Here is a 27,064-nt window from a genome sequence, read left to right on the forward strand (position 1 = left end):
GACTATTGTTGCCCTGCCAGACGTATTTGCCCCCCCCCCCCCCACACACACACACACATTCATACCCCCTGTACTTCCCCACTGGGAGGTAATACAGGTTATTGCAAATCCTCTATTGTTGATGAGTGGGTTCTTTCTTGTCAGTTGTTTCTATGAAGTTGCTCTTGTCAAATGTTTTTTATGAAGTTGCTGTTAAGTTACAAATATGTATGACAAAACCATGACATGGATTGACACATACTAATGATAATTTTATTGACATTTTAATTGAATCAAATAGTTAATTGACCATGAACATAGCAAGTAGAGGAGCGTAGCACTGAGTAACAGTTATTGGATAACAGCTGAAGTGATGTCCAGCTATATGACATTGGTCTCTGTCCGGGCTGTTAGAGTAGGGTAACAAGGAAGCAGAAAAGAGGGACAGTTTGTCCTGTTTTTCAAACAGGAAACACTGCAGTTATCTGTGCTTTCAGGAGGTGGAAAAAAATATGTATTGTTCATGCCGTCTAAGTGAGACTATTTCCTTTTAGAATAAATATCACTCTATACTAAGCATTTCATCAAGTACATCTAAAGGCACAGCATTCTACCCATCAAGTGCCTAGTATAAGGTACAGCATTCTACCCTGTGCTTCCAATGATCACTGATGATACTCTTAATGCAAACCGGGTGAATTGCTCCACATGCATCATATACTGTGGTACATACAAAGCAAACAGATATAGTGCTGCCCGTTCTAGGCACAGTGCATCCATATTACTTGACATCCAATGTTGTGCTACTAGTGCTTTTACAACTATAGATGAGATTATAGCAAATATATCAATTGTAAATGGTTTGGATGACTGGTTTGGATGACTCTAAATACATTTAGTCATCCAAACCAATCTGTTAATCTGCAAGCTTGTGCAAATGTCCAGTGTAAGAGAGTGAAATGGAAAGCGAGAGGGAGAGTGATGGGGATGGATGGAGAGGTAAAAGAGTTGAGGATCTTCGTCTTCAGGATTCTTTTGGACAGGCTGAGAACTCAGTGTATTCTACATTCTGAAACACACAAGGGGAGAACAGTTAAGAGCTGAATTTCAAGCAGTGCTGTTCGATATAAAGAGCAGCAGTAATGACATCAAATGAAGGCTTTTTTGCAATCTCTGCTACCAATCAACAATGCATCTCAGAGTAAACTTCTCTCCAGGTGGTCATCATACCAGACAACACAGCTTAGAGGCCATCACAGGAACAAATCACCAAAGCCAGGCAGACTACAACTGCAACGTTTTGTGTCACTGTCTAATCAAAACCAGGCAGCCATTTTGGAAAACCCCTTTTCAAGCCAGGCTACAACGAGTGGTACTCATGTAGGTCATACTCAGATGCAACACATCACCATACGATGAGAGGAGACAGAGAGCCAAACCCAAAGAGCTAGCTGTGGCCATTCTAGACTTACCTTAGCATTATCTCATAATCATCATGGGGAAATCACACAACCACAATATTTACATAATTTTCATCAAACTGACGCTGGAAGTAAGCAAACAAACATGTTATTAGAGCACATGGTGAAGTAGAAACTACGTCCCTATTCTGAAGCCTACATGGTTTTACTTTCAAATCCAATGTATAGGCTACCTCTTGGATTCTTCATGGCACACCACTCATTCATAAGCATGGATGGTTGTAAATGTTTTAGTCGTTGTAAATAAAGAAACGTCCTCTCACTGTCAACTGCGTTCATTTTCAGCAAACTTAACATGTGTAAATATTTGTATGAACATAAGATTCAACAACCGATGTAAACTGAACAAGTTCCACAGACAAGTGACTAACAGAAATTGAATAATGTGTCCCTGAACAAAGGGGGGGGGGGGGGGGGGGGTGACAAATCAAAATTAACAGTCAGTATCTGGTGTGGCCACCAGCTGCATTAAGTACTGCAGTGCATCTCCTCATGGACTGCACCAGATTTGCCAGTTCTTGCTGTGAGATGTTACCCCACTCACCACCAAGGCACCTGCAAGTTCCCAGACATTTCTGGGGGGAATGGCCCTAGCCCTCACCCTCCGATCCAACAGGTCCCAGACGTGCTCAATGGGATTGAGATCCGGGCTCTTCGCTGGCCATGGCAGAACGCTAACATATCTGTCTTGCAGGACATCACTCACAGAACAAGCAGTATGGCTGGTGGCATTGTCATGCGGGAGGGTCATGTCAGGATGAGCCTGCAGGAAGGGTACCACATGAGGGAGGAGGATGTCTTCCCTGTAACGCACAGTGTTGATTGCCTGCAATGACAACAAGCTCAGTCCGTTGATGCTGTGACACACCGCCCCAGACCATGACGGATCCTCCACCTCCAAATCGATCTCACTCCAGAGTACAGGCCTCGGCGTAACGCTCATTCCTTCGACGATAAATGCGAATCCGACCATCACCCCTGGTGAGACAACTGCGACTCGTCAGCGAAGGGCACTTTTTGCCGGTCCTGTCTGGTCCAGCGACGGTGGGTTTGTGCCCATAGGCAACGTTGTTACCGGTGATGTCTGGTGAGGACCTGCCTTACAATAGGCCTACAAGCCTTCAGTCCAGCCTCTTTCAGCCTATTGCGGACAGTCTGAACACTGATGGAGGGATTGTGCCTTCCTGGTGTAACTTCTGTTGCCATTCTGTACCTGTCCCGCAGGTGTGACGTTCGGATGTACCGACCCTGTGCAGATGTTGCTACATGTGTTCTGCCACTGCGAGGACGATCAGCTGTCCGTCCTGACTCCTTGTAGCGCTGCCTTAGGCGTCTCACAGTACGGACATTGCAATTTATTGCCCTGGCCACATCTGCAGTCCTCATGCCTCCTTGCAGCATGCCTAAGGCATGTTCACTCAGATGAGCAGGGACCCTGGGCATCTTTCTTTTGGTGTTTTTCAGAGTCAGTAGAAAGGCCTCTTTAGTGTCCTAAGTTTTCATAACTGTGAGCTTAATTGTCTACCGTTTGTAAACTGTTAGTGTCTTAACGACCGTTCCACAGGTGTGTGTTCATTAATTGTTTATGGTGTATTGAACAAGCATGGGAAACAGTGTTTAAACCCTTTACAATGAAGATCTGTTTAGTTATTTGGATATTTACGAATTCTCTTTGAAAGACAGGGACCTTAAAAAGTGACAATTATTTTTTTTGCTGTGTTTATATTGCTAATCTGATAAACATAAAAACTTGGTCAAATCTATACATACAGGGATGTGATGAGAGTAAGACATGTTGTATTTCTGTAACTGTTCCTCACCATCTCCTTTATGGCATCCAAGGCCTCCAAGTCTCCTATCAGCACAAGCTAAGTTGGGTGTCAGAGCATCCAGGACGGCTTCTAGCTCCTGGAAATATCAGCAGAAAAACCATCAGCTGTCATGTCAATGCAAAGACTGACAATCAGTGGAGGAATGCTGTATGTAAAGTGTTGTAAGTGACACCTATATAAATACACTATGAAGCTGGATTTAACACTTTGTAAAAAAACTACCGCTGGGCATTGCAATGACTTGAGAGATTTTTTAAATATTTATATAAAAAAAAAATGTACAATGGGAGCTCTGTCCTATCAGATAAGCCAGAGCCCAATGAAAACATGTCAGGTGGAAAATAACCCTGCAGACTCAGTGATGGTGACCATGTGGCTGGCTGTGCGGTGGCCTCACCTCCTTACAGCTGATGCTCAGGGACTTGGCGATGACCTGGATGAAGCGACTGTCACTCAGAGTGAGCTTGGCCCCCTGCAGGTCAGCCATCATCTCTCCCCGCAGGTTCTGACTCAGCATCTGGACAGGTACAACAGAGACAACAAAGGACAGATAACACACAAACACAGTCAACACAGACAAGCATGATCAAGGATTACACCATCGTGTCACTGACCTTTATCCGCATGTGAATCATCTCTGCCATCTATTGCCTTTACCTTCTTGTTAAAATAGGACTAAGACAGATGTCACTCTAAAGTTCAGCTTAATGTAGTTTATGTGTCGGGGGGCTAGGGTCAGTTTGTTATATCTGGAGTACTTCTCCTGTCCTATCCGGTGTCCTGTGTGAATTTAAGTATGCTCTCTCTAATTCTCTCTTTTTCTCTTTCTTTCTCTCTCTCGGAGGACCTGAGCCCTAGGACCATGCCTCAGGACTACCTGACATGATGACTCCTTGCTGTCCCCAGTCCACCTGGCCGTGCTGCTGCTCCAGTTTCAACTGTTCTGCCTGTGATTATTATTATTTGACCATGCTGGTCATTTATGAACATTTGAACATCTTGGCCATGTTCTGTTATAATCTCCACCCGGCACAGCCAGAAGAGGACTGGCCACCCCATATAGCCTGGTTCCTCTCTAGGTTTCTTCCTAGGTTTTGGCCTTTCTAGGGAGTTCCTAGCCACCGTGCTTCTACACCTGCATTGCTTGCTGTTTGGGGTTTTAGGCTGGGTTTCTGTACAGCACTTTGAGATATCAGCTGATGTACGAAGGGCTATATCAATAAATTTGATTTGATTTGTTGACATTCGCTTCAAAAAATTTTCTATAAGGGGCCTACAAAGTGTAGTGAGGTAATGAGTGTGTTTTGACTGGGACTCCTACCTTTCTTTTGGCCTCTATGCTGAGGTCCGTCCTGGCCAGCACGTAGGACAGCTTGCACAGGGCAGCCTCAGAAGTCATGTCACAGCCTGCCACCAGTCCTGCGTCACTCAAGGCCTGAGGGGATCAGGAAGACATGTTAATTAACACACATCCATCCACATCATGTGCACTCTCCCACTCCCACTGAACACAGGGTTCTGGTGTACCTTTCCAGTGGCATACGATGTGGTGACAGAACCCCTCAGACACTGGGTGCAGTTGACCATGATCACGCCCCTCTCTGTGGCATTCCGGAACTCCTCAAGCAGGTCAGCACAGTTATCAGGGGCGTTTCCACTACCATACGTCTCCAGGACGATGCCATCCATGGGCGCCTGCAGGAAGGACTTCACCTGCGCACCCACACAGAGGGATGAGTGGCAATCTCAGTCTGGCTTGTGGACAAAGAAGTAGTGTACGGAGCTAGGATCGGGTTTAACAACAGGCCCAGCCCCCCTCCAGACTATCTGATGATTCACTGGCTCTAGGATATCTCTTTAAGAACACCAGCTCTGGTATCTGGAGAGGAGATGGATCAAACGGCCAGGCACGGGGAACCATTAACTTCAAGGTGTTCAGAGACAGCATAATTTCACTTGGCAACGGTCCTTAGACCTAACTTGTGGAGGGAGGGAAACATAGCAAGTTATCTTCCATTGGATTTCGGATCAAGCGGCTAGCTAGCCAAAAAATGTGTGCAACACAGAAGCCCAAATAAACCCCATGCTGGCAGAGACCATGGAAGGCAGAGGAGACACTGATGCATAATCAAAGAAGCAGATAATAACATAAATTTTAAAAAAGCATCATGGCCAGCGTCGGCAGAGGGACCAGATTGAGACAGTAAAACCATCCTCCCCTCAATCTGTAGCGAGGGAGGCGTATCTAAGTGTTTAAGTGTCTGTTTCTAATCCCCTCGTCTTTAGTGGGTAATTGGACATGCCCCATAACCCAGTCTCATTTTTCACTGGACTAAACGCAGCTGGCAGCCCAAAGCAGCTCCCTGCTGTATGCAGACCACTTGGAACACACACACGATGCTGGCTCGTCAGAAAACACAGTAGGACCTCCATGAGAGGATTCACCACAACAGAGCTACAATGAAGAGTTTTAGATAAATATGGCCCCAAATGGCTGTTCTGATTTAGTCATTCTACAATTGGGTATTACTTTCACTATTGCTGTACATCAGAAGTAGGAATACAGTTATGATTTAGTCTTTCTACAATAGGGTATTACTTCACTATTACTGTATATCAGAAGTAGTAAGGCCGTAATAATGTGGTTGAATGGGCAACAGAAACAGGGCAGAGCCACTATCCACCCCTTCTCACCCCCACCCTGGGAAGCCTCTTACGGTCATCGCAGTGATGCCTGGGAAGAGTCTCAGCAGACCCACGTTACGGTTCATCTGAGTGCTCACTCTGAACGGCGAGGTTGTGTTTGCTCTCCACACCGTGTCCCAGTTAACTGCAGGGGAGAGGGAAAGAGTTCAGGGAAAACATCAATCCATCGTCCACGTCAAAGATATTAACACATAACAGGACAGACCCAGTATTACACCACTTGATTACTTTTAATATCCACTTCAGCATTGCCCAGAGGAACCAGGTTAGGAGAATTGAAGGCATTGAAACTCCCAGAATCCACCTTGGTCACACGGTTGCCCCGGTACAGCTTGTTGTGGAAATACAGACAAACCTAGAGACACAGATGAGAATGAATTAAACCTCCTAAGACATCATTATTAAGCAAATACACTGAACCAAAATATAAAATGCAACATGTAAAGTGTTGGTCCCATGTTTCATCAGCTGAAATAAAATATCCCAGAAATGTTCCATATACACAAAAAGCTTGTTTCTCTCAAATTTTGTGCACAAATTTGTTTCCATCCCTGTTAGTGAGCATTTCTATCCTACACAGCTGTTGCCAGAGAATTGAATGTTCATTTCTCTACCATAAGAGAAATGCTATGCTTTCTCTTGGCCAGGTCGCAGTTGCAAATGAGAACATGTTGTTCTCAACTAGCCTACCTGATTAAATAAAGTTGAAATAAATACGGCATCTGTCATTTTTTGAGATTTTGACAGTATGTCCATCTGGCCTCCAAAACCTCAGACCACGTGTATGGCGTTGTGTGGGCGAGCAGTTTGTTGATTTCAAAGTTGTGGACAGAGTACCCCATTGTGGAGGTGGGGCTATGGTATGGGCAGCTATGGACAACGAATACAATTACATTTTGTCAATGTCAATTTCAATGTACAGAGATACCTTGACAAGAGCCTGAGGACCATTGTCCTGCCATTCAGCTTCTCTTCCCCTCTAACCCTGGTCTGGGAGTGCCGCAGGCACTTCATGTTTTTGATTTGACCTGCGGCACTCCAGGAACAGGGTTGTCTACTCCTGTACTAAGTTATAGTTTATACACTGAGTGTACACAACAAGGTTCCACAGGGATGCTGGCCCATGTTGATGCCAATACTTCCGACAGTTACAGTGCCTTGCGAAAGTATTCGGCCCCCTTGAACTTTGCGACCTTTTGCCACATTTCAGGCTTCAAACATAAAGATATAAAACTGTATTTTTTTGTGAAGAATCAACAACAAGTGGGACACAATCATGAAGTGGAATGACATTTATTGGATATTTCAAACTTTTTTAACAAATCAAAAACTGAAAAATTGGAAGTGCAAAATTATTCAGCCCCTTTACTTTCAGTGCAGCAAACTCTCTCCAGAAGTTCAGTGAGGATCTCTGAATGATCCAATGTTGACCTAAATGACTAATGATGATAAATACAATCCACCTGTGTGTAATCAAGTCTCCGTATAAATGCACCTGCACTGTGATAGTCTCAGAGGTCCGTTAAAAGCGCAGAGAGCATCATGAAGAACAAGGAACACACCAGGCAGGTCCGAGATACTGTTGTGAAGAAGTTTAAAGCCGGATTTGGATACAAAAAGATTTCCCAAGCTTTAAACATCCCAAGGAGCACTGTGCAAGCGATAATATTGAAATGGAAGGAGTATCAGACCACTGCAAATCTACCAAGACCTGGCCGTCCCTCTAAACTTTCAGCTCATACAAGGAGAAGACTGATCAGAGATGCAGCCAAGAGGCCCATGATCACTCTGGATGAACTGCAGAGATCTACAGCTGAGGTGGGAGACTCTGTCCACAGGACAACAATCAGTCGTATATTGCACAAATCTGGCCTTTATGGAAGAGTGGCAAGAAGAAAGCCATTTCTTAAAGATATCCATAAAAAGTGTTGTTTAAAGTTTGCCACAAGCCACCTGGGAGACACACCAAACATGTGGAAGAAGGTGCTCTGGTCAGATGAAACCAAAATTGAACTTTTTGGCAACAATGCAAAACGTTATGTTTGGCGTAAAAGCAACACAGCTCATCACACTGAACACACCATCCCCACTGTCAAACATGGTGGTGGCAGCATCATGGTTTGGGCCTGCTTTTCTTCAGCAGGGACAGGGAAGATGGTTAAAATTGATGGGAAGATGGATGGAGCCAAATACAGGACCATTCTGGAAGAAAACCTGATGGAGTCTGCAAAAGACCTGAGACTGGGACGGAGATTTGTCTTCCAACAAGACAATGATCCAAAACATAAAGCAAAATCTACAATGGAATGGTTCAAAAATAAACATATCCAGGTGTTAGAATGGCCAAGTCAAAGTCCAGACCTGAATCCAATCGAGAATCTGTGGAAAGAACTGAAAACTGCTGTTCACAAATGCTCTCCATCCAACCTCACTGAGCTCGAGCTGTTTTGCAAGGAGGAATGGGAAAACATTTCAGTCTCTCGATGTGCAAAACTGATAGAGACATACCCCAAGCGACTTACAGCTGTAATCGCAGCAAAAGGTGGCGCTACAAAGTATTAACTTAAGGGGGCTGAATAATTTTGCACGCCCAATTTTTCAGTTTTTGATTTGTTAAAAAAGTTTGAAATATCCAATAAATGTCGTTCCACTTCATGATTGTGTCCCACTTGTTGTTGATTCTTCACAAAATAATACAGTTTTATATCTTTATGTTTGAAGCCTGAAATGTGGCAAAAGGTCGCAAAGTTCAAGGGGCCGAATACTTTCGCAAGGCACTGTATGTCATGTTGGCTGGATGTCCTTTAGGTGGTGGACCATTCTTGGGAAACTGTTGAGCTTATAAAATCCAGGAGCGTTGCAGTTCTTGACACAAACTGTTGTGCCTGGCACCTACTACCATACCTCGTTCAAAGGCACTTAAATATTTTGTCTTGCCCATTCACCCTCAGAATGGCACACATATACAATCTGTCTCAATTGTCTCCAGGCTTAAATTCTTCTGTAACCTGTCTCCCCCCCTTCATCTACAATGATTGACATCAATAAGGGATCATAACTGTCACATGGATTCACCTGGTGAGTTTGTCATGGAAAAAGCATCTTCTTAGTGTTTTGTACACTTTGTATGCTCCCTTCAACAGTCACAGCCATTTTGTGCTATTGATGTAACAGAGCATCTGACAAACCAATTGATAAAACACAATTACAATCACATTTTCATCATATCTTCATTTAAAATGTATCATATCATTCTTTATCGATAGTAGCACATTGTCTAGATACAGCATTATATAAAGGCCCCGGAGAGTGTGTACATTTTGTTATTCTCTTGAAGATAAACACGCTTTGACAACTCTGAAGTCTCATCTGGCAGTTTCAGGTCCTGTATTGTGACACTCACACCTTCATGCTTTACTGAACAGTCTTGTTAGACAAGTGGTTTAAGGCTTTTGGTGCCTATTGTCTGCCAACAAAGTTCATCCTCACACCTTTATTAATCAGGGAGGACATAGCCAGTCGTATCACCTTAATACCATAGCAGGCTAAAAAGCTAGACACAAGTCAACAGCTTGGACAATAGTATGAACACACATTCATTTGAGAGAGAAATGTGATATAATACTCATCTAAAAATGTGCAACTGGGAATAGGGTGATATTTGGCCAAGATGATTCAACTACATTGCATTCAAAAACAAGTGCAGGTGACATGCAGTCAGGTGTGTGTGAGTGCTGCTCCAAGAAGTGTCCCTCCCTCCTCTACTCACCTCAGGAATGACAAACTGACCAGCGATCAGCAGCGCCCCCAACAGGTTGTCTATTCCATCATTCCTCATCTCATAGATCGGCACCTGAAAGAGGTCATAAAACAACATTTCACCCTTCTGTTATCTTATCTTTATGAAGCAGTTTAGCTGTATGGATGGCAGGTGTACCTGGGAGCCGGTGAGGATGACAGGTTTCCCCAGATGCTCACACATGAAGGACAGAGCGGATGCTGTGTAGGCCATGGTGTCCGTGCCGTGGAGAATGACAAAACCGTCATACTTCTCATAGTGTTTCTGGAACCAAGAGACAAAGAGAACAGGATCAGACTTGAACCCAAGGTTCCAAGGTCAACATGTGTAGCCTACATCTTGCCACAGGCTACTTGAAATAAGTACTGTATTTAATACAAAAGCTGTACAGTACATTTACATAAAAGGAAAGGGACAACTGACTTTTACTTCAGTGGATGACTTGAGATTGTTGTTTTATTGCATTATAATGCCTCTGCTTATGTAAATGGTAAAAGTCAGGGTTATGGTTAATGTTAGTGTGAAGTGCAAGATAAATAAAATGACCACACCAAGTACCTCAATGTCCTTCCCAATTGTAGCCCAGTCATCTGTGGTCATATTGCAAGAGTCCAGCAAGGGGCTGTACTCTAAAACAGTGTACACTATCCTCTTATTTTGTTTGCACAGCCTGGGAAAAGACAAGTTGAGTCATAATCATCCTAAAATAACCAAATCTACAGAAAACACCCAAAGAAGCTCTGTGCATCAACAGAGCAGACAGTTTACATAGACACACAAACAATCCAGGTTAAGCAAATGTGGCTATTACATAAAAAAAGGAAATCCCTTTAGGGGTGTAGAGACACCCCTCTTTTTTGACTTGGTTATTCTGTTTACTTTACAAACTCATTAAGACATGGAGCCGGTTCTGTTTACATGAGGAAAGGGCAGAAGATAAAGGAAAAGAGTGAAACAAGCCTAGCCTACGTCATGAAGCGAGACAGAGTCTATTTGGTTGGGCCTTCTGTTTCAGCAGCAGGGTGCATAAACCAGTTCCTAAGCGCTGGGTGTGAATTATGGGCATGATGAGAGAGGGGGCGACTCCGTGGGAAGTCTACGATGCTGTATGAGGAGTTACTAATTTGCGGGTGTTCTGAGGGGTAAGGGATGCCTTTTGGGAGTATGGAGGGGGGTTGAAAAGGGGTGTGTTCGAGAGCGAGACCCCATGTTCTAATTAGACAGGGGCAGCTCATTATGGCCTCCCATGCATATTAATATGTCCTCTAGATGAAGGTAACATTGGCGTCCAGTATTCTCCTGCCTGCGCTCTATTAAGAGATTATGCCTGGACTAAGCAGCTGTGCAAAGACACTGGAGGGCGGAGGGTGCAAACCATACCCTTATTGGGGGTTCAATAGAACAGCAGGGCAAATAGCAAACTTACCCTCAGCACCTAACCAAAGGCCTAAAGACACTACCCTAATTATCCCTGGCTCCAGACACAATCCTCAAACATATGTTGTTCATAATCTTAGTGATTGGGCTGCTGGAAACAATATTCAAATCACAAATTACTCATTTATCTCCTGGTATAGCCGACGGTGTGGCAGGGAAATGTGTATTAGCATGTAGAGGGTTGGGTAGGATGCTGCCCTGTGGCCTGGCCTGCTGATGAGGAACAGAGTGGTGAGAGGGGCAAATGGGAGGTTGGGGTGAAGGCTTCACCCAAAAAATCTCACTGCTGCTTTTCACTCAGCTCTTTAATAAATCAATAGACCAATTTCCTACTCCACACAACGTTAAAAAAAATTAATCAATGTTAGGATATATTGACATTATCTTTGTCAATGTTATTTCAAGTCCACTGCACATGCTCACTGCAAAGCATAATATAAAAATAAATAACTCAGGCATTAGGGACATTTAATAGCAATGTTTGGTGACAGCTAGTATGTGTTAATCAACATTAACTTGAAGCCACAAAAAGGTACATAATGATGGTAATAATGAAAATGAACCTTACAGAAGCAAGGAGGAAAGAGGATGATTGAATCAACTACTGAAATTACACTGAAAACATAATGAGGCTGATACATGTCTGTGGGACGGAATCTGAATCCATACGTCCTATGAATCTCCTGTGAGACTGTTGAAGCGATGAAGAGTAGAAGGCTATGGAGGTGACATGGCAGTCCTCCAAACAAATATTACCATGATCCAAGCAGGCACAGTGCCACCATCCCCCCTTCACGCAAACAGCATTAAAATAGCACGCTTCTGTAATTCTCTTATCTATCCCCTATAACCCAGCCCCCCCCCCCTGCCCCCTCCAGTCTCTATATCTGTGGTCCTGAGCTGCTCTGAGTGAGATTGAGGTGGAGGAGCTGAGCCCTATGCTGGCTATCGAGGGGCGATAGCCAACACCCTTGAAGCCAACACCCCTTGAATCCGACCTGCCAGGACCATATTCAGCAGAGGGCCCTCTCGCTGCTCCTGAACACACGCACTGAGAACCAGACAACAGAAATCAAACACGCTCAACACATATTAGCCTCGCTCTCTGCCAGCGTGGCACCAGCAACCCCTCGCAGGCCTATTCTCTCTCTGGCAGCAGCAAAACTCCTGGGGTTGCTACTGCAACATTACAGAAACGTTATGAGAACTTGACTGTTCTGCACTGGTTTTAGCTAGACATGAATCAATGGGAGTAGCTCCCTCCAGCGGGAGTGAGGCGAGGTATCTGAAGAGAGGAAATAAGGGTAGAATGTCAGTCAGGCGTGAACACCGCTACTGAAATGCTGCAACACAACTCCCTGCAGGTGTGTGCTCCAACGATCACTCCCTGACAGGTCCACAGACAACAGCAGCAAACTGTTCCTGCCAGGCACCCTTTGACACCAGACGGAACGGATACAGAGGATTCAAACCACACAGCGTAGCGCAGGCACACAGTATGCTACCAGTATTTCAGGACCTTTTTGATAGTTCATCAGCGAGGTCTGTCGGCGTCCTGTCAAAACAACAGACAGTTTTAGAGTGAAATGTTCCCAGGCATGCAGGGAACAGAAACGTGTGTATGATATCCCCCAACAAGCATTGTATATCCTGTAGGCCTACTGCTATGGCGGCGTCATAGTGAACAGATGTTGGGGCATGATATGCTGTGCACTAGAATATGTTGCTATTCAAAGAGCTTTTGAAAAAGCCTCGTATGCCTTATAGGTTGAAAAAGCCTTGTATGCCTTATAGGTTGAAAAAGCCTTGTATGCCTCATAGGTTGAAAAAGCCATGAAATAAAAGCTGTCAATGGTTATAAAACAGGAAGCAGAGCTTCACTCTTGTTTGAATTTGACAGTCAAATTAAGAAGTTATTCTAATCCAGTATGTGCAATACACACTCATCTCCTGTGTAAAGAAATGGTAAGGGCTTGAAAATGTATGTATCGGTAGAACCGGTAGGTTGAGGTCCCCTTCACATATTTCTATAACACCAGTTATAGACTAACTACTATAACTCTACTCTAATTTTATCATCATCTGTATCAAACTCCAAGCTCTCCATCTGAAGTTTTCAGTCAAATAGCACAAGGTTTCATTACTCTAAATCTATAGTGATGATGTGTTACATAGATAGTAATCTTTTCAGTTTGAATGATTGTACGAAGACTGTACAATAAAGTAAACCATGTCAACATTTAACTCTAGCCTATATATTAATAACAGCAAAGACAAAGTAAAAACCCCCAGAGAAAACAGAAATAGAAGGCTGCAGAGGAGCCCAGGAGAGGTGGGGTGAGGGGGAGGTGGAGTGTATGGGTGACTTACGGCAGGACAAGGGTGTTCTCCTGTGGGCCACTCGTGCTGTCATCCAGGGCATACTGCTTATCATGGAGGTTGGGAAGCTTTCGCAGGGCCTTCACAAACACATTAGGGCCTGGGGGTGAGAGCACTGTGGATGAGAGAGAGACAGAGAGAGAAGGTGTTGCCATTAGTGTACAGAGCAACATAACTAATCAGTCAGAGTTCAGGAAAGGTGAGCCCAATTAATAGCCTACATAGATCTGAGTGTGGTGTTACTTTTGAAAAGAGGGTAGCAGTACGCAACATTTTGGAGCGTTCAGATAGAAATATGCCATGTAGAACACACGCTCTTTCTGACATGTAGAATAAGGTTTCACGTCAGCTCTTTTCGTGGCATTTCTATCTGCAAAATACAATAACGTTTGGCTACGAAAGCGTTTGGCTACCGAATGGAGCCCAGGTTTATCATTCCCAGTAAATCATGTACATGTCTTGTATTGTACTCAACCCTAGTGGCAAATGTGAGAATCACATCAATATGAAAAGTAGGCTGTTTGGAATATAGTTCTAATCATTCATGTATTGGGAAATGTCTTACAGTTCAAGTCGGAAGTTTACATACACCTTAGCCAAATATATTTAAACTTAGTTTTTCACAATTCCTGACATTTAATCCTAGTACAAATTCCCTGTCTTAGGTCAGTTAGATCACCAATTTATTTTAAGAATGTGAAATGCCAGAATAATAGAGAGAATGATTTATTTCAGCTTTTATTTCTTTCATCACATTCCCAGTGGGTCAGAAGTTTACATACACTCAATTAGTATTTGGTAGCATTGCCTTTAAATTGTTTAACTTGGGTCAAACGTTTTGGGTAGCGTTCCACAAGCTTCCCACAATAAGTTGGGTGAATGTTGTCTCATTCCTCCTGACAGAGCTGGTGTAACTGAGTTAGGTTTGTAGGCCTCCTTGCTCGCATACGCTTTTCAGTTCTGCCCACAAATGTTCTATTAGATTGAGGTCAGGGCTTTGTGTTGGAAACTCCAATACCTTGACTTTGTTGTCCTTAAGCCATTTTGCCACAACTTTGGAAGTATGCTTGGGGTCATTGTCCATTTGGAAGACCAAGCTTAACTTCCTAACTGATATCTTGAGATGTTGCTTCAATATATCCACACAATTTTCAATCCTCATGATGCCATCTGTCAAACGCTCCTGAAACACTTCAGCGAGCAGGCCTTTCTAATCGACCTGGCCGGAGTATCCTGGAAGGATATTGATCTCATCCCGTCAGTAGAGGATGCCTGGTTATTTAAAAAAATGCCTTCCTAACCATCTTAAATAAGCATGCCACGTTCAAGAAATTTAGAACCAGGAACAGATATAGCCCTTGGTTCTCCCGAGACCTGACTGCCCTTAGAACTAGTTAGGGATAGGCGGGACGCAAATGTCTCAACTGGCCAATTGCCAATTGCCAGGGAAAATGCAGAGCGCCAGATTCAAATAAAATACTATAAAATTCAAACTTTCATTAAATCACACATGTAAGATACTCAATTAAAGCTACACTCGTTGTGAATCCAGCCAACATGTCAGATTTTAAAAATGCTTTTCGGCGAAAGCATAAGAAGCTATTATCTGATAGCCTGCACCAGCAGTAAACAAAGGGGTTAGCATATTTCAACCCTGCAGGCGCTACACAAAACGCTGAAATAAAATATAAAACATGCTTTACCTTTGACTAGCTTCTTTTGTTGACACTCCAATATGTCCCATAAACATCACAATTTGTCCTTTTGTTCGATTAATTCCGTCCATATATATCCAAAATGTCCATTTATAAAGCGCGTTTGATCCAGAAAAAAACAGCTTACAAAAAACGCAACATCACTACAAAATATTTCAAAAGTTGCCTATAGACTTTGCCAAAATATTTCAAACTACTTTTGTAATACAACTTTGGGTATTTTTAAACGTTAATAATCGATCAAATTGTAGACGGGGCAATCTGTGTTCAATGAATGAAAACAGCGCAACTTTTCACGTCTTGCGCAACTCACAAAAGTGTACCCAGTTCCTAGTTGGCCTACTGCTTCATTGCACAAAGGAATAACTTCAACCAAATTCCAAAGACTGGTGACTACCAGTGGAAGCTGGTATGAACTGAATACAGGTTCCTAAGAAATATCCCTTGGCAATTACAAGTCAGGAAACAGAGAGAGGCAACAACAAAAAAGAAATCTGAACAGTTAGTCCTCTGGGTTTTGCCTGCTACATCAGTTCTGTTATACTTACAGACATGATTCAAACAGTTTCAAACTTCAGAGTGTTTTCTATCCAAATCTATGAATAATATGCATATCTGATATTCTTGGCATGAGTAGCAGGAAGTTTAAATTGGGCACGCTATTTATCCAAAAGTGAAAATTCTGCCCCCTAGCCCCAACACAAAAACCTCCTATGGCGTTCTGCATTAGCATCGAACAGCCCCGGTGATATGCAGCTTTTCAGGGAAGCTAGAAACCAATATACACAGGCAGTTAGAAAAGCCAAGGCTAGCTTTTTCAAGCAGAAATTTGCTTCCTGCAACACTAACTCAAAAAAGTTCTGGGACACTGTAAAGTCCATGGAGAATAAGAACACCTCCTCCCAGCTGCCCACTGCACTGAAAAATCCACTATAATTGAGAATTTCAATAAGCATTTTTCTATGGCTGGCCATGCCTTCCACCTGGCTACTCCTACCCCGGTCAACAGCACTGCACCCCCCACAGCAACTCGCCCAAGCCTTCCCCATTTCTCCTTCTCCCAAATCCAGTCAGCTGATGTTCTGAAAGAGCTGCAAAATCTGGACCCCTACAAATCAGCCGGGCTAGACAATCTGGACCCTTTCTTTCTAAAATTATCTGCCGAAATTGTTGCCACCTCTATTACTAGCCTGTTCAACCTCTCTTTCGTGTTGTCTGAGATTCCCAAAGATTGGAAAGCAGCTGCGGTCATCCTCCTCTTCAAAGGGGGGAACACTCTTGACCCAAACTGCTACAGACCTATATCTATCCTATCCTGCCTTTCTAAGGTCTTCAAAAGCCAAGTCAACAAACAGATTACCGACCATTTCGAATCTCACCATACCCTCTCTGCTATGCAATCTCGTTTCAGAGCTGGTCATGGGTGCACCTCAGCCACGCTCAAGGTCCTAAACGATATCTTAACCGCCATCGATAAGAAACATTACTGTGCAGCCATATTCATTGATCTGGCCAAGGCTTTCGACTCTGTCAATCACCACATCCTCATCGGCAGACTCGACAGCCTTGGTTTCTCAAATGATTGCCTCGCCTGGTTCACCAACTACTTCTCTGATAGAGTTCAGTGTGTCAAATCGGAGGGTCTGTTGTCCGGACCTCTGGCAGTCTCTATGGGGGTGCCACAGGGTTCAATTCTTGGACAGACTCTCTTCTCTGTATACATCAATGATGTCGCTCTTGCTGCTGGTGAGTCTCTGATCCACCTCTACGCAGACGACACCATTCTGTATACTTCTGGCCCTTCTTTGGACACTGTGTTAACAACCCTCCAGGCAAGCTTCAATGCCATACAACTCTTCTTCCATGGCCTCCAATTGCTCTTAAATACAAGTCAAACTAAATGCATGCTCTTCAACCGATCGCTGCCTGCACCTGCCCGCCTGTCCAACATCACAACTCTGGACGGCTCTGACTTACGTGAACAACTACAAATACCTAGGTGTCTGGTTAGACTGTAAACTCTCCTTCCAGACCCACATCAAACATCTCCAATCCAAAGTTAAATCTAGAATTGGCTTCCTATTTCGCAACAAAGCCTCCTTCACTCATGCTGCCAAACATACCCTTGTAAAACTGACCATCCTACCAATCCTTGACTTTGGCGATGTAATTTACAAAATAGCCTCCAATACCCTACTCAACAAATTGGATGCAGTCTATCACAGTGCCATCCGTTTTGTCACCAAAGCCCCATATACTACCCACCATTGCGACCTGTACGCTCTCGTTGGCTGGCCCTTGCTTCATACTCATCGCCAAAACCACTGGCTCCATGTCATCTACAAGACCCTGCTAGGTAAAGTCCCCCCTTATTTCAGCTCGCTGGTCACCATAGCATCACCCACCTGTAGCACGCACTCCAGCAGGTATATCTCTCTGGTCACCCTCAAAACCAATTATTTATTTGGCCGCCTCTCCTTCCAGTTCTCTGCTGCCAATGACTGGAACGAACTACAAAAATCTCTGAAACTGGAAACACTTATCTCCCTCACTAACTTTAAGCACCAGCTGTCAGAGCAGCTCACAGATTACTGCACCTGTACATAGCCCATCTATAATTTAGCCCAAACAACTACCTCTTTCCCTACTGTATATATTTTATATATTTATTTATTTTGCTCCTTTGCACCCCATTATTTTTATTTCTACTTTGCACATTCTTCCACTGCAAATCTACCATTCCAGTGTTTTACTTGCTATATTGTATTTACTTCGCCACCATGGCCTTTTTTTTGCCTTTACCTCCCTTATCTCACCTAATTTGCTCACATCGTATATAGACTTGTTTCTACTGTATTATTGACTGTATGTTTGTTTTACTCCATGTGTAACTCTGTGTCGAACTGCTTTGCTTTATCTTGGCCAGGTCGCTATTGTAAATGAGAACTTGTTCTCAACTTGCCGACCTGGTTAAATAAAGGTAAAATAAAAAATGTCTTTAGAAGCTTCTGATAGGCTAATTGACCTCATTTGAGTCAATTGGAGGTGTACCTGTGGATGTATTTCAAGGCCTACCGCAAACTCACTGCCTCTTAGCTTGACATCATGGGAAAATCAAAAGAAATCGTCAAAATCTGGTTCATCCTTGGGAGCAATTTCCAAATGCCTGAAGGTACCACGTTCATATGTACAAACAATAGTATGCAAGTATAAACACCATGGGACCACGCCGCATCAAACCGCTCAGGAAGGAGATGCGTTCTGTCTCCTAGAGATGAACGTACTTTGGTGTGAAAAGTGCAAGTATATCACAGAACAACAGCAAAGGTCCTTGTAAAGATGCTGGAGGAAACAGGTACAAAAGTATCTATATCCACAGTAAAACGAGTCCTATATTGACATGACCTGAAAGGCCGCTCAGCAAGGAAGAAGCCACTGCTAAAAAACAGCCATAAAAAAGCCAGACTACGGTTTGCAACTGCACATGCGGAAAAACATCATACTTTTTGGAGTAATGTCCTCTGGTCTGATGAAACAAAAATAGAACTGTTTGGCCATAATGACCATCGTTATGTTTGGACTAAAAAGGGGGAGGCTTGCAAGCTGAAGAACACCATCCCAACCGTGAAGCACTGGGGTGACAGCATCATGTTGTGGGTGTGCTTTGCTGCAGGAGGGATTGGTGCAATTCACAAAATATATATTTTTTTCACCTTTATTTAACTAGGCAAGTCAGTTAAGAGCAAATTCTTATTTTCAATGATGGCCTAGGAACAGTGGGTTAACTGCCTTGTTCAGGAGCAGAACGACAGATTTTTACCTTGCCAGCTCGGGGATTCGATCTTGCAAACTTTCGGTTACTCGTCCAACGCTCTATCCACTAGGCTACCTCCTGCCCCATGACATAATTTTCTGTAATTTCCCAAGCTGTTTAAAGGCACAGTCAACTTAGGGTATGTAAACGTCTGACCCACTGGAATTGTGATTAAGTGAAATAATCTGTCTGTAAACAACTGTTGGAAAAATTACTTGTAATTTTTATTAGATGTCCTAACCAACTTGCCAAAACTATAGTTTGTTAACAAGAAATATGTGGAGTGGTTGAAAAAATTGTTTTAATGACTCCAAGCTAAGTGTATGTAAACTTCTGACTTCAACTGTATATATAACCTGAATGTGTAGTGTCATGCACAAAGTAGTACTTACTAACTGACTTGCCAAAACTATAGAACACCATCATGATGGTGGCAGCATCATGCTGTGGGTATGTTTTTCAGGGACTGGGAAACTGTTCAGAATTGAAGGAATGATGGATGGTGCTAAATACATGGAAATTCTTGAGGGAAACCTGTTTCAGTCTTCCAGAGATTTAAGACTGGGACGGAGGTTCACCTTCTAGCAGGACAATGACCCTAAGCATACTGCTAAAGCAACACTCGAGTGGTTTAAGGGGAAACATTCAAATGTCTTGGAATGGCGTATTCAAAGCCCAAACCTCAGTCCAATAGAGAAACTGTGACTTAAAGATTGCTATACACCACAGAACCCATCCAACTTGAAGGAGCTGAAACAGTTTTGCCTTGAAGAATGGACAAAAATCCTAGTGGCTAGATTTGCCAAGCTTATAGCTTACATACCCCAAGAGACTTGCAGCTGTAATTGCTCCAAAAGGTGACTCTACAAAGTAGTGACTTTGGGGGGGTGAATAGTTATGCATGTTTAAGTTCTGTTTTTTTGTCTTATTTCTTGTTTTTTACAAGAAAAAATATTTTGCATCTTCAAAGTGGTAGGCATGTTGTGTAAATCAAATGATACAAACCCCACAAAAATGTGTTTTAATTCCAGGTTGTAAGGCAACAAAATAGGAAAAATGCCAAGGGGGGTGAATACTTTCGCAAGCCACTGTATGCTAAAAACAGAGAACACACATACAAAAACATTAGAACAGCACGTCATCATCACTATGCACACTGGCCTGTACAGTGTCTCTTGGGGATGATGTTTCTATGACCCCCAAGCTGGTGCAGCTTCTTTATCTTCAAGCCAAAGTTTTCATGCGTTTTGCAAGAACACGTTTCTTTGTCTGTAACTCTCTGGTGGCCAGTCCAAAAAAACTTAAGTTTAAATAATTGAGGCTTGGAAAGGCTGGCCTTATCAGACAGAAATCTTCTATGAAGATAGTGTCCGTTAAGGCTCTCTTACGGAATATCTGTCCCTTTTTCCGGATTTCTGCAGATTTCTCATTCATTACAGTGGAGACTTCATCTTGATGAAGGAAGCCGTTAACACGTGTGCGCATTAGTCTTCTCTGGCTGTTATTGGGTAATGTTCTCTGATGACCTCTCTTTGTAGTTTTCTTCTGGACCTCTCTGCCTTCCATGTTGACAATTACCTGCTTCCTCTTGGCCATCATCTCACGTCTTTTCAGTCTTTTCTTGAGGTTGACCATCTCTTCGGTCCTCTCCAGAAGCTTCTCTTCTGTGTAACGCAACTTTGACCTACATTTTTATCGTGTTTTCTTTCTTCTGTTCCTCTTTTTTGGTGATTCCTTTGGGGTAGATGTCTTCATTGTTCCTGGTGTCTGTAGAGATGTCTCTCTTCTTTCATATGTTGAGATGATGGCAGGGACATTTACCTGCTGAGGTGAGAATGGCTGTTCTCTTGGGGAGGCTGTGTCTTCTTGAAGATTTTGAATAACTTCTTCATTTGCTTCTTGTTGACGTGTAACATCTTCCTGTCTTTATGATGTCATGTCCAATACAGATTTGAGCTGTTTCTTTCTTCTGTAATACCTTTTCGAGTTTTACCGCCACAGTTTTTTCTTCTTTTCATGTTGCTTCTTTGTCAGATCTTGAGTTTTCTTTATTTTACCATTTTGATTTCGTTTTTGATATCTGGAACTGGGAAGGAAGCATGACATGAAATGAGCATGTCTCAAAACATGGGAAAAATCTTACTGTTATGGACACGTCATCCTATAGTATAGACTGAATGGCTTACAGACTGTGTGTGTGTCTGTGTGTACACATCCTATAGGAGGGACTGAATGGCTTACAGACTGTGTGTGTGTCTGTGTGTACACATCCTATAGGAGGGACTGAATGGCTTACAGACTGTGTGTGTGTCTGTGTGTACACATCCTATAGTATAGACTGAATGGCTTACAGACTGTGTGTGTGTCTGTGTGTACACATCCTATAGGAGGGACTGAATGGCTTACAGACTGTGTGTGTGTCTGTGTGTACACATCCTATAGGAGGGACTGAATGGCTTACAGACTGTGTGTGTGCGCGTATGCATCCTACAGTAGGGACTGAATGGCTTACAGACTGTGTGTGTGCGCGTATGCATCCTACAGTAGGGACTGAATGGCTTACAGACTGTGTGTGTGTCTGTGTGTACACATCCTATAGTAGGGACTGAATGGCTTACAGACTGTGTGTGTGCGCGTATGCATCCTACAGTAGGGACTGAATGGCTTACAGACTGTGTGTGTGTCTGTGTGTACACATCCTATAGTAGGGACTGAATGACTTACAGACTGTGTGTGTGCGTGTATGCAGCCTACAGTAGGGACTGAATGGCTTACAGACTGTGTGTGTGTCTGTGTGTACACATCCTATAGTAGGGACTGAATGGCTTACAGACTGTGTGTGTGTCTGTGTGTACACATCCTATAGGAGGGACTGAATGGCTTACAGACTGTGTGTGTGTGTCTGTGTGTACACATCCTACAGTAGGGACTGAATGGCTTACAGACTGTGTGTGTTCCTGTGTGTACACATCCTATAGTAGGGACTGAATTGGCTTACAGACTGTGTGTGTGTCTGTGTGTACACATCCTATAGGAGGGACTGAATGGCTTACAGACTGTGTGTGTGTCTGTGTGTACACATCCTATAGGAGGGACTGAATGGCTTACAGACTGTGTGTGTGTCTGTGTGTACACATCCTATAGTATAGACTGAATGGCTTACAGACTGTGTGTGTGTCTGTGTGTACACATCCTATAGGAGGGACTGAATGGCTTACAGACTGTGTGTGTGTCTGTGTGTACACATCCTATAGGAGGGACTGAATGGCTTACAGACTGTGTGTGTGCGCGTATGCATCCTACAGTAGGGACTGAATGGCTTACAGACTGTGTGTGTGCGCGTATGCATCCTACAGTAGGGACTGAATGGCTTACAGACTGTGTGTGTGTCTGTGTGTACACATCCTATAGTAGGGACTGAATGGCTTACAGACTGTGTGTGTGCGCGTATGCATCCTACAGTAGGGACTGAATGGCTTACAGACTGTGTGTGTGTCTGTGTGTACACATCCTATAGTAGGGACTGAATGACTTACAGACTGTGTGTGTGCGTGTATGCAGCCTACAGTAGGGACTGAATGGCTTACAGACTGTGTGTGTGTCTGTGTGTACACATCCTATAGTAGGGACTGAATGGCTTACAGACTGTGTGTGTGTCTGTGTGTACACATCCTATAGGAGGGACTGAATGGCTTACAGACTGTGTGTGTGTGTCTGTGTGTACACATCCTACAGTAGGGACTGAATGGCTTACAGACTGTGTGTGTTCCTGTGTGTACACATCCTATAGTAGGGACTGAATTGGCTTACAGACTGTGTGTGTCTGTGTGTACACATCCTATAGTAGGGACTGCATGGCTTACAGACTGTGTGTGTGTGTGTGTGTGTGTCTGTGTGTACACATCCTATAGTAAGGACTGAATATCTTACAGACTGTGTGTGTATCTGTGTGTACACATCCTATAGTAGGGACTGAATTGGCTTACAGACTGTGTGTGTCTGTGTGTACACATCCTATAGTAGGGACTGAATGGCTTACAGACTGTGTGTGTGTGTGTGTGTGTCTGTGTGTACACATCCTATAGTAAGGACTGAATATCTTACAGACTGTGTGTGTGTCTGTGTGTACACATCCTATAGTAGGGACTGAATGGCTTACAGACTGTGTGTGTGTCTGTGTGTACACATCCTATAGGAGGGACTGAATGGCTTACAGACTGTGTGTGTGTCTGTGTGTACACATCCTATAGGAGGGACTGAATGGCTTACAGACTGTGTGTGTGTCTGTGTGTACACATCCTATAGTATAGACTGAATGGCTTACAGACTGTGTGTGTGTCTGTGTGTACACATCCTATAGGAGGGACTGAATGGCTTACAGACTGTGTGTGTGTCTGTGTGTACACATCCTATAGGAGGGACTGAATGGCTTACAGACTGTGTGTGTGCGCGTATGCATCCTATAGGAGGGACTGAATGGCTTACAGACTGTGTGTGTGCGCGTATGCATCCTACAGTAGGGACTGAATGGCTTACAGACTGTGTGTGTGCGCGTATGCATCCTACAGTAGGGACTGAATGGCTTACAGACTGTGTGTGTGTCTGTGTGTACACATCCTATAGTAGGGACTGAATGGCTTACAGACTGTGTGTGTGCGCGTATGCATCCTACAGTAGGGACTGAATGGCTTACAGACTGTGTGTGTGTCTGTGTGTACACATCCTATAGTAGGGACTGAATGACTTACAGACTGTGTGTGTGCGTGTATGCAGCCTACAGTAGGGACTGAATGGCTTACAGACTGTGTGTGTGTCTGTGTGTACACATCCTACAGTAGGGACTGAATGGCTTACAGACTGTGTGTGTTCCTGTGTGTACACATCCTATAGTAGGGACTGAATTGGCTTACAGACTGTGTGTGTCTGTGTGTACACATCCTATAGTAGGGACTGAATGGCTTACAGACTGTGTGTGTGTGTGTGTGTCTGTGTGTACACATCCTATAGTAAGGACTGAATATCTTACAGACTGTGTGTGTGTCTGTGTGTACACATCCTATAGTAGGGACTGAATGGCTTACAGACTGTGTGTGTGTCTGTGTGTACACATCCTATAGTAAGGACTGAATATCTTACAGACTGTGTGTGTGTCTGTGTGTACACATCCTCTAGCAGGGACTGAATGGCTTACAGATTGTGTGTGTGTCTGTGTGTACACATCCTATAGGAGGGACTGAATGGCTTACAGACTGTGTGTGTGTCTGTGTGTACACATCCTATAGTAGGGACTGAATGGCTTACAGACTGTGTGTGTGTCTGTGTGTACACATCCTATAGTAGGGACTGAATATCTTACAGACCGTGTGTGTGTCTGTGTGTACACATCCTATAGTAGGGACTGAATATCTTACAGACCGTCTGTGGACATCCTATAGTGCAAACTAAATGGCTTACTGATTGTGTGTGTGTGGTGGACGTGTGACATCCTATAGACACTGTATGAGGGCATAAGCTTTCTATAGACTATATATATGCTAACTACTCTTGCTGTAACCTCTCCAACCCCTAACCTCTCTCTCTCATTCCTTATATACTCTTCCAGCAGTTCTGTTGGGGTGAACTTTTTCTCTGAATTTTGTCAGCCTTCGCTAAAGCTTTATTTTTGTCCCTTGCTGACTGTTTGCAATTAATCAAGACATAAAGAAAAATATCAACAGTTAGTAAATCATATTTAAATTAATAGTTAATTATATATATTTAAAAAATATAGTCTGTGATTCAATTCTCATTACCGAAACAGAAGTTCTCTCTACCGCAACTGGCCTTAAATTGCAGCGGTAAGTGAGAATGGTGTTGCGGAGGTTGAGGAACCTTAGCATGTTTTGCTAACAATAGAGAAGACATGATGACTGAGCAAATGTTTGCTTAATGTACATAATTAGACATTAATATAGCATATTTTCATAGAAAATGTTAAACCGAAATTTTTTCTAAATGTGGAAACCTACCTGTATCGGTAATGATAATTAATACTGTCGTGTACGCAGTCTGACAAGAGGATGTTTAACTTTTAACTGGAGAAATATAAAGAGATCTGCTTACCTGGTAGCCATCTTGAAGGTACTGGCAGATGTGTTGCTTCATTCAAAATCACATTTTGTTTAAAATTCTCTGTGTGTGTGTAAACAGTCCTTAAAAAATGTTGCGGAGGGTGATGGACACTTCATTTTTCCACATTTTTTTTCATTATTGTTATACATGAATATTCAGTTAATATTTTTTCTGTCAATTGAAAACGTTAGTAGAACATCCATTAATTTTTTCCAGAATATTTTCATTTTACTCTGTTTAAATTACAACATAACATACATTCAGACAGAGCTGGATGGTAATGAGTTCTTCAGCAGAAAATGCAATAAAATACTAAAACAATTCATTCCTATGTTGAAATGACTCTTTGTGCAAGGTCTTTATTATGATATTTGTTATATTACTAAATGACATGTTTTCTATTTAAAATCATTACTGCCATGGTATTTTAATGGTTTCATGCGAAGGACCCAATAAAGCAACAACAGAGCCTGGGTCTTCAATGGTGAAGTCAGTTACCACTGAGTGCATATTTCCAGAAATTATTCCCCAAGTAGCCTGAGTGGGAGAAGGCTGCAGGCTAAGTGGTACACTGGCACATGACTGCTAATGCGTTTCAAAGGGAGAGATGGGGCAGGGCAGCTGAGAGGAGTGAAACCTGAGTGCCAGGAGTGAAACCTGAGTGCAAGAACAAACTGGCTGACTAAAAATATGACCTGTGAAGATGGAAAGATTGCATATAGACAAATCTTGGGACTTCCAAACAGAATCTTTGGAACGGTGTGAAAACACTAGACCTAGAAACTATGGCCATATTATTTATGGTCTAGTGTTTACTCCAAGTACCATCCACAATAATGGATGCTGAATGAAATGAGAAGGGCTGGTTAGCCTAGAGAGATTATTCAGCAGACATCTGATCCAAAATGCTTGACAGTTAACGTTTCCTTGGCCCACAAAGGAATATTCATTCTTTCCACATTTCCCTTTCCAGGAAATTAATTATACAGGAAACAGTAGCCTTCGGTGTTCCTCAAGGTTCTGTTTCAGGATCTCTCACCCCTGGTAAACTGCGACTGTAGCTAGAAAGTTTCCTCCATCAATGTGTTGCATCAACATGCGTTACACAGCATCATTCAAATAAACAAATAAATGTACTTTGTTTGGGGAACAACAAATACATTCTAAAAGTCCCGGTCAAAAACTCTTTACCTTCATCATGGTACACCATCCCGATAGTTCCTCCGGTATGGATGACCAAGAGTCGCACTTTAGGGTGTGAAGCTGGAGCCAGACATGACTTTTTACATTCCGCCATGATGACTAGACATCTGATGGCAGGGGAAGAGTGCATATCAAACTAAGGGATGTTCTTAAAGTGACAGACCGCTACCAATGATGGCGCTGTGAAGTGCCAAAACACAATTTACAGATAAACTTAGCTATATCAAATCTATAATGTTACTAATCTGCTTGATTTGATTATAAACCTAAGCAAATAATGATTCACAATGATAATATTGCCCAAAATGTTTTTCCAAGTTAAAATAATCCACATGCAATGCAATGATGACAGTGAGACTAAGACTCACCAGAAGATAGAAGTTGCTATAGTGTAGAGATACGTGTAGAGGACGTACGTTAATGGCTATTCGTCAACAGCCTCCAAGGATAATTTCAAAGGAGTGCCGTTTTCAACCAATAAATAAAAATGGTAGCCTATCCTTGTTGGTAAAAACACGTGATCATTTAGGGAGTAATTAACCCTTGTGTGGTTTTCATGTTTTTGTTATTCACCCAATGTACACGGGGGTCTGATGGACTCACAACAT

At 43.0% G+C, this 27,064-nt stretch overlaps 1 protein-coding gene across 2 annotated transcripts; it reads right to left on the minus strand.

The window, feature by feature from the left end:
- Nucleotides 1-230: 230 nt before the first annotated feature.
- LOC139375200 (60 kDa lysophospholipase-like) lies at nt 231-26,919 on the minus strand. 2 transcript variants are annotated; one of them, XM_071116772.1, is made up of 13 exons: nt 26,825-26,919; nt 26,445-26,563; nt 13,605-13,728; nt 10,356-10,467; nt 9,936-10,061; nt 9,768-9,851; nt 6,227-6,353; nt 6,010-6,122; nt 4,820-5,005; nt 4,614-4,727; nt 3,690-3,809; nt 3,231-3,368; nt 232-1,048 (listed from the first exon to the last, which is right to left on the minus strand). In XM_071116772.1, the coding sequence occupies exons 2-13, from the start codon at nt 26,548-26,550 to the stop codon at nt 1,004-1,006; spliced, it is 1,395 nt and encodes a 464-aa protein (XP_070972873.1). In that variant the 5' UTR covers nt 26,551-26,563; nt 26,825-26,919; the 3' UTR covers nt 232-1,003. The 2 variants fall into 2 exon arrangements, with proteins under 2 accessions (XP_070972874.1, XP_070972873.1); XM_071116773.1 differs by lacking the exon at nt 3,231-3,368 and having other exon boundaries at nt 231-1,048.
- Between the last annotated feature and the right edge of the window lie 145 nt (nt 26,920-27,064).

The sequence above is a fragment of the Oncorhynchus clarkii genome, chromosome 19 (genome assembly GCF_045791955.1).
Source record: "Oncorhynchus clarkii lewisi isolate Uvic-CL-2024 chromosome 19, UVic_Ocla_1.0, whole genome shotgun sequence".
In the NCBI taxonomy this organism is placed as follows: Eukaryota; Metazoa; Chordata; class Actinopteri; order Salmoniformes; family Salmonidae; genus Oncorhynchus; species Oncorhynchus clarkii.